The sequence below is a fragment of the Notolepis coatsorum genome (assembly GCF_963971535.1).
Source record: "Notolepis coatsorum genome assembly, chromosome: 9".
Classification (NCBI taxonomy): Eukaryota; Metazoa; Chordata; class Actinopteri; order Aulopiformes; family Paralepididae; genus Notolepis; species Notolepis coatsorum.
The window spans coordinates 132803840-132812469 of record NC_140173.1 but is presented as its reverse complement, the minus strand read 5'-3'; the positions used below and the strand labels follow the sequence as shown (position 1 = coordinate 132812469).

Here is an 8630-nt window from a genome sequence, read left to right as displayed (position 1 = left end):
ACGGATAGTTCTCCTCACCATCTTCATTCCTATATTGGCATGTGGTATTATTGTGTTATTCAGATTGTTAAAGCCTCCCTTCCCCCCCTTGTTATTTACGATGTCAGATAGGGAAAACCGACTTGAGAAATATTCAAAGAAGGCAGAGAGCGTAGTTCAATAGTCCAAATAGTTCTCGACGACGTGTGGTACTTTCCCACAATTCGATTCTTGTCTTAACTCGGATTTGATGCAGTCGGAACAACGCACCCCCCCACCCCCCCCCCCCCCCCCCCCCCCCCGTCATCAATCAAGTCAAGCAGACGGCGCATTCAAAACACGTCCTTAGTTACCAGTTGAGATATTGTATTCCTGTAACCGTTTTTTAAGGGGGCTATTGTGATTAATGACGTCAAAAGATTAGATTAGGATTCATAAGCTGTGTGAACTTCTTTTTGGCAGCTATGTGATTTTCAGGTTGACCGAGCCTTTGTCTCCAGGCAGCCTCCTCACCCCCCTTGGCGGTGTGCCAACCGTTGTGGCATTTTGGATAGAGCTAGTACATACAGAACATACCTGCATTGTGTTGGCGCATGCTTTCCACACACACACACACACATATACTGTACTAGTACACGTACACTAGACGTACACCTACATGAGCGCACATGTGCTCACACCCACGTGAGTGTGGAATTCCCCACAGCTGGTTTAATTGGAGTCGTATTGTTAATGCATAATGCGGGTATTACAGAAATATTTTCAGGGGCGTGTTTGATTCGGCAGATGCCTCTGGCTTAGCTGTATTCTATTTCTAGTGTAACCTAACAAAGCCCTTGTGTTCTCTTTGTTCATATCATTTGCTCTTTTCTACAGGAAATCACCCACTTTCTTTCTGTTTTATGTTCACGACCGGAGACAGACAGGCCTGGTGTGGTTAAAAAACATGAGTCAACTCCCCTCTCCGTTGTGAAATGTAGTTCCTTAATCTAATTCTGACAAGATGTCTTACCAGCAGACGTATAGAGAGGTATTTGTGTTTGTCTTAACAACGGAATTATTGTAGCGTCATGGAAAATACAAAAATGGTACAGTACATACTATACCGACACAACACAACAAAGATAGAGAGATAGAAGATAGAATGGAATTGAACCACACAGGGGGTCCGTGAGGAGGTTTCAGAGGTTTAGTTTAGTGTTTTACTATTTCATTCACTAGAAGTTAAGCCCCATGAGAGAATATACTGTATAAGAGCCTATTTAGATCCTTTCACTGTATCTCCTCAGCTAGTGGACAGTTGTGGAATTCTGGAGTAAATCTAACAAAAATCTTCTAAATTGGCGTCTGTGGTCTGATTGATTGATTGATTGAAAAGTTTATTAACAGATTGCAGAATGGGTACAGTACAGTACAGCTCAATACATACAATTGTTAAGGGGATGCAGACCAGAGAAAGACTTTCGTCTTGTTTACATCAGGGTCCCCCATTTTCAATTCATCATAACATATATGACATACAGATAGACAGTACTGCTACATCTATACATTTATGACATATCAGATTTGCAAATACAGTACTGTTTGTGATACAAAAGTGTCCAGAAAAGGAGTGTATATACATTTGGCGTAGAAACTGTACATTGGAGGAGGTTGGATGGGTGGGGTGGGGTTGGGTGGGTTGGGTGAGGGCTGTACATTGGAGGTGGGGGGGGGGGGGGGGGTTGGGTAGGGGACACACACACATTTTACACTGTACATTGGAATACTGACAAAGCCTTACTTGGTCATTTACTGTACAACTAGGTTAGGACATTTGTAGGGGCCAGTTTCGAATTGCAGTCTCACGTAGGTGTTTTTTGAGAGTGTTTTTGAAAGTGGGTAGTGATTCACATTCCTTTACAGCTTTAGGTAGGGCGTTCCACATTGATGTGGCATAATTGCGAAACGTGTTTAGTCCCTTGTTTGAGCCGAATCTGGGTTTTACATGATTTGTGGAGCTCCCTCTGGTGTTGTGATCGTGGTATTCACTGACCTTTGGGAAGTATTTTGACATGTACATGGGTACCTTGGTCGCGTAGTGTATCTTGTAGACCAGGCCCATTGCAAGTTGCTGTACTCTGTCGTCTACTCTAAGCCATCCTAGGTTGTCAAAGTGGGCAGGGGTGAGGTGGGTTCTAGGAGTCAGGTCAAGTAGTAGTCTGACTAGCTTGTTTTGAGATGTTTGTAATTTGTTTTTTAGTGCCTTTGAGGTGCTTTGGTACCATGAGGTGCAAGCATAGTCGTAGTACCCTTGAATGAGTGCTCCTGCTAGAGTCTTCAGGGTATTCTTGTTTACCAGAGAGGAGATCCGGTACAAGAATCGCGTTCGTTGGTTGACTTTTTTTTATTACATTGGATGCCATTTTGTCACAGGAAAGATTAGCCTCTAGGATGGAACCCAGGTAGGTAATTTCATCTTTCCTTGTGATAATATTGTCACCCACTGTAACCGAGAAGCCGTCGGTCTTGCTGAGTTTGTTATTTGAACCGAAGAGAATGGACTCTGTTTTGCCCATGTGTAATGATAGTTTGTTGTCGGCGAGCCATATGCAGATTTTGCCTAGTTCCGAGCTGAGGGCTTTTTCAACCTGTAACTTGTTCTTGTCAGAGACCAGCAGGGCTGAGTCGTCCGCAAACAGGAACAAGTTGCAGTCACAAGCTGACGACATGTCATTTGCATAAATTAGGAATAGTAGCGGTCCTAGTATGCTTCCTTGTGGAACACCACAGCTCACTGTGAGGGGGGGGATAGGGTACCGTTTACTTCCACCATCTGTTCCCTCCCCTCCAGGTAGGATTGTATCCAGCTCACTGATAAACTATCAAAACCAATTGCTTTTAGCTTGTCAATCAGAATGGTGTGATTGACAGTGTCGAAGGCCTTTTGTAGGTCCAGCATGACCATGCCGCAGTATTTGCCCGCGTCCACCTCTTGTTTGATGTGGTCGTTCAAGTAGAGAAGGCATGTGTCAGTGGAGTGGGATGTTCTGAAGCCAGATTGGAATTCGTAGATTAGATTTTTTTCCGCGAGGTACTTTTCGATCTGTTCGTATACTATTTTTTCCATGACTTTCGAGATGGATGTAAGGATAGAAACAGGGCGGTAGTTACCCGGGTCTAATTTGCTGCCCTTTTTGTGCAGGGGTGTTACTCTCGCAATTTTGAAGTCCTTGGGGACGTGTCCCTGTTTTATGGAGAGGTTTATTATGTGTGTGATGACTGGGGTGATGGCTGCTGCTGAGTCTCTGAGGAATTTGGAGGGGATGTTGTCATGGCCAGTGGCCTTGTTTGGTTGGAGGGCGCTCAGTTTTTTGAGTACCTCATCTGTAGTTACCATTTCCAGTTTGAAGTCGTCTTTGTGGACGCCTAGGTTCTTGTAGTATGCTACTATGTGTTCTACCCCATACTGCCCTGAGTGGGAGGGTAGTTTGTTTACCAGTGTTGTGGCTATGTTTGTGAAGAAAGTGTTTAAGTAATTGGCTACATCCAGCTTGTCTGTGATGAGCGTGTTGTCCGTCTTTATGTTTATGTTTGAGAACCTGGTTTTAAGTTTTTTACTGCAGCCTAGTTGATTGTTGAGTAATTTCCAAAGTTCACGTGGTTTATTTTTGTTTTCCTCGGTTTTGTCATTGATGAAATTTTTTATTGCAGTTTTGATCATGGAGTTTACGTCATTTCTTAGTCTGTTTCTTTCTAGTTTGAGTTCAGTCACGTGGTCTTGGAGTTCACTGCTCATGCTTTTGGTAAGCTTTGACTGGCTTTTACGAAACTCAGAGCATTTTTTGTCTCTGGCTTTCATAGCGGTCAGTATTTCAGTGTGCATCCATGGCTCAGCGCGATTTTTTACCCTGGTGGTTCTTAGGGGGGCCATGTTGTTTAGTATTGATGAAAATTTGGTTTTGAAGCCAAGCCAAGTTTCTTCAACCAGTGTACCATTGAGTTCATCTGACCAGTCCAGACTCTCCAGTTCAAGGTTAAAGGCCTCGCTAGAGTAGGTTTTGAGGTCTCTAGATGTGACTGTTTTGTGACAGCCAGCCTTTAGTTTTAGCTTTTTGCGGGTACAGAATATCATATAATGATCACTTAACCCACATGCTATAACCCCTTTATTGGAGATCTTGGACTTGTCAGAGGTCAGTATGAGGTCAATGGTAGTCTGAGTTGATTCACATATCCTTGTGGGTTGGGTGATTAGTTGGCTGAGGCCGTGCAGATCACAAAACCTATTGAAGGATTTGAAGACGGGTGCATCTTTTTGTTGCATATCCGTGTTCCAATCCCCAATAAGAATTTTTTCCGCATCCTCAGCTCCAGCTAAGCACACATCCAGAGTATCATAAAAGCCAGTTTGATCTGGCGGTCTGTATATTGTGCCGACTAGAACAGATTTTGCCCTTTCAAATAAAATGTCCACCCATACGGTTTCAATTGTCTCATGATGAAGGTCAGTACGGGTAATGAATTTGGTGTCCTTATGTATGTACATAAGGACAAATATGTCTAATGTGTATCAGTTTGTTGGTCCTCGACACGAAAAAGGTTGAGAACCACTGATATATTCTAGTATAGCATGACATAACATGACATGACGTGACATGATAATAACATGACATAACATGACGTGACATGACATAATGTGGAATAATGATCCCCTCCCCCACTCAAACAATCTCCCAGTCATGTTCCAACCCCCCTCCCATTCACATTTTGTCTCCCACCTGATACCACCTCCCCTTTCTAACTCACTCCTCCCCCCTCCTGGCCCCCCTCCAATCCAATACCTGGGCCATCCTTCCCAGAATCCCTTTTTCTCCACTATAAATACCTACGTCTTACTGGATTCTGGGAGCTCTCTCTGGCGACACATCAGGCCAATGTCTCCATTGAGTCATCCACCGTAACTTTTGATTTACTTGTACCTGTTTGGGTATAATAAACCTGTGTTTAACCAAGTCTATATTTGAATAAGTACATTCATTGATCCGGTTATATTCCTCTACAAATAGCATGACATGACATGATAATAACATGACATAACATAAGTAACATAGCATAGCATAGCATTAAATGAAATAACATTTCATTTAAAAAAGGAGGTTTCCCTCATTTACAGTCACATCGAGTATACATACAGAGTTAAGCAAAAAAAGGCATATCAAATCATAACAATACGACAACTTGATTGACAATGGTTGGAGATCAAGGTTTTAAACTGCAACAGAAGGGAGAATCTCAAACTTTAAGGACTGTTGGAGTTCATTCCATGATTGATTGATTGATTGAAAACTTTATTAAAAGATTGCAGAATGGGTACAATACAGTACGGCTCAATACAAACAATTGTTAAGAGGATGCAGACCAGAGAAATACTTTCGTCTAGTTTACATCAGGGTCCCCCATGAGCTAGGGGCATCATAGCAAAATGCAGATTTACCCTGTTCCAAGCTAACTCGGGGCACCTTAAGGACCAGCCAGTCACTAGAACGGGTTCCATTAGGTACCAAAATTCCATTCCAATAATGATGTAGTATAAGGAGGTAGCTTACCCATACAGGCCTTAACACATTGAGCGCCATAAGCTTCCCCCATCCTTCACTGTGTAGCGCCAGCTTTTCATGACCATTTTCGCGATATTTCACGATCTTAAGAGTCCAAGGATTTAAGGGTGGAGGCCGCAGCATGCTTATAAATTACATCACCATAGTCCGGGGACTGAAAACTGCTTCGACAACTCTCTTCTTACTAATCAAAGAAAAGCTGGTTCTGTTTCTGTATCGGAAGCCAGTTTTCTGTCACAACTTGAAGGCAAGGTTAACGTAACATAATATAACATGACTATAATGTCTTCCCCTCTGCCCCTCCCAGGCTCCTGCTTCCCTATGAGAGGAACATCAAGGGAGAGAAGGACAAGCCCCTCCCCTCGGTCAAACCCAGGAAGCAGGAGTGTGGCCAGGACAAGGCCGGGGGGCCCAAAGCCAAAGGAGCGGGGGCCAAGAAACCCAAAGGCTCCAGTAACCCCAAACAGAGCTGCAAGATGGAGACAGAGGAGACGGCGCAAGTCCAGGAGCACCCGCAGGTCAGACCTCTCCCTCCCCTCCCCTCCACCTGCCGTCTCGTCAGGGTTTATTATTGCTGTGTTGTCTAATGAAATAACCAATATGTCTCAGATATGAACGCGTGTTCTCCTTTCGTAAAAAAAACAACAACACTTATTTTGTGTCTCCAGGATTCCACGGTGAAAGATGAGAAGCCGGAGGCCTTTGCGGCCGTCAAGCCGGCGGCCTCGTCGGGAGACGAACCGATCACGATAGAAGAGGAGGAGCTGCACGTGACCCTGAAGAAGGAGGAGTCGCTGGAGGCGGAGCGACCGTCCCCGCTCTCCCCCGACGACCCCGACTGCAGGGCGTCCCGCGCGTCTCTGCACCTCCTCTGCCACAGGGGGCCCAGCCCGCAGGCCGACTGGCGGCAGATCAGGGGGGCCCTCCACGAGAAACTTGTCTCGGAGCAGCTAGCCGAGGGGCCCGTGGTCCCTAAAATCCCCTACCCGCTTCACAGCTGGGACCAGAACAAGCCCACCGGACCCGTCGCCCTCCCCGAGCCCGTGTCCACAGTCAAAGACTCCACAGAGAGCTACGGCTGCGGCAGAGTGGGGAAGGTGTTGCCCATGATGTGCAAGCAGCCGGAGAGGCAGTCGGAGGTAGCGGTCTACCCGGAGACACAGGACTACAGCGTGATCAGGAAGGAGGGCCCCTACTGCAAAGCCGCCCAGGGGATCATGTCTCCTCTGGCCAAGAAGAAGCTCCTCTCCCAAGTGTGCGAGACCAATCCCTACTCCTTCGCCTCCCTGCCTATTCCGCCGCCGCCTCCCCCCGCCCCTGGTCCGCCCTCTCTCCCTGCCACGGTGTCGGCCGTCGACAGGGAGAAGGGAGAGAGGCGGTGCGGCGAGGAGGAGGTGGCGGCGGCGGCACAGAGACAGGGGAGCACCGCGGACAGCGGCTTCCCAGAGGCAACACCGATCTTCAGGCCTTCGGTCATCCAGCACGCCCAGAGCACCAAGCCTCCCCACCCGGCCAGCGGCGGGCCGTCGGAGAGGAACCCCCACGTGGAGCCCTCGGAGTCCTACGCTTGCCGGACAAGCCACCACCTCCAACACCCACAAGTCAGCGCGCCGTGGCAGCCCTACCTCCCCCGAAGTCACGCCCAGGACGGGGCGGAGAGCGGCGGGGAGAAACTCCTCCTGGTGGCCCCGACCGCCCAGGCCCAGAGCTACGGGGGTGACTGCTACTCCTCCCCCCACCTCCACAGCCTCTACAGGCAAACCGAGAGCTGTCTGAGCCAGGAGCGCATGGCCGGGTACCCCGGCGGAGCAGAGAAGAGGGGACATTACATAAGGGACGGCGAGGGCAACGAGGGCTTCGTCTGCGTCAGCTTGGACAGAGAGGGCTTGGCCTACAGGTCTCACTACAGCGACAGGACTCAGATGCACGGGGACTGCAGAGGGGTGGAGGACAAGCCCAGAGACTTCAGTATGTCCAAACCCCTCTCGCAGAGGACGCACTTCTCCCAGCCCTCTTTCTGCGGCCTCCCGTATCCCATCATGCACCAGGGTTTAGACTCCCACCCCAAGGCGTGCCGAGTCCCCCCCATGACCATCTCGCCCCTTAAACAGAGCCCCCCGGACCAGCCGTTCCCCAGCCCCAAACCCTCGTCGGACGCCTCCCTCGTCGGCTCCACGCGGCCGGGCAAGCGGAGCCTCGGGGAACCGGACAGCGAGGGCGTCCCGGACCGGAAGGTCCGCGTGGTGACGCCCATGCACCCGGCCCCCCCGGCCCGCCGCGGTGACCCGGAGGAGCTGAAGCCGGCCGAGCCGGCGCATGCCGTGCACCTCAACAGCCACCTCCCTGAGGGCCACCCGGCCAACAGTTACCCCCCGCCGCACCACCTGTACCCGGGAATGTACCCGCCGGGGAGCCTGGTGTCAGGCCCCAGGCCCCAGGACGGGCTCCAGCAGCACCCGGGTCTGCAGTACCTGAAGAGCCAGAGTGCCGTGTCGCCCCTGGTGCCCCCCTTAGCCTTTCACTCCATGATGCTCCACAGGCAGCTGCTGGCCTCTGGCCCCAGCCCCCACCACTTCTACCGGCACCCGGGGGGCGGAGCGGCACTGTACGGGGACCTACTCCACCACCTGTACCCCCTCTCCACCCTCCCGCCCCCACAACTGTCCTCGGTCCACCCTAGTACCAGACTGTAAGAGAGAGAATGGGCCCCCCCCACCAACTCACACTCTTATCTTTCTCTATATCCTTCTCTCTCTGGGATAGTGGCACGGTCAGCGCGTTAACACTGATGACGAAAACTGATTGTGGACAAACGGACAAACTCGTCAGAGTCAAACGGACTTAAAAAAAAAAAAGAATTCCATTTCCTTGTTTTTTGTGTTTGTTAATTTGTTTATACACTTTGCACTGTTATTTTGTTGTCGTTTTTTTTTTTTTATCACTACTTACTGTATTTAAGTTTTTCCTCGTCATCGTCGTCGTATCCTTATTTGCATGTGGCAGGTGTGTTTGTGGTCACAAATCTGTTAGCCACTCTGTGTCACTCACCAC

General features: G+C 49.0%; 1 protein-coding gene across 1 annotated transcript in view; it reads left to right on the top strand.

The window, feature by feature from the left end:
- arid5b (AT-rich interaction domain 5B) overlaps window positions 1-8630 on the top strand; it is a gene marked incomplete at its 5' end in the record, with an annotated part of 176828 nt that extends 168198 nt beyond the window's left edge. The window contains 2 exon segments of the mRNA XM_084321299.1: window positions 5887-6097; window positions 6248-8630. Of these exon segments, the coding sequence (XP_084177425.1) occupies window positions 5887-6097; window positions 6248-8272 (2236 nt within the window). The 3' untranslated portion in view covers window positions 8273-8630.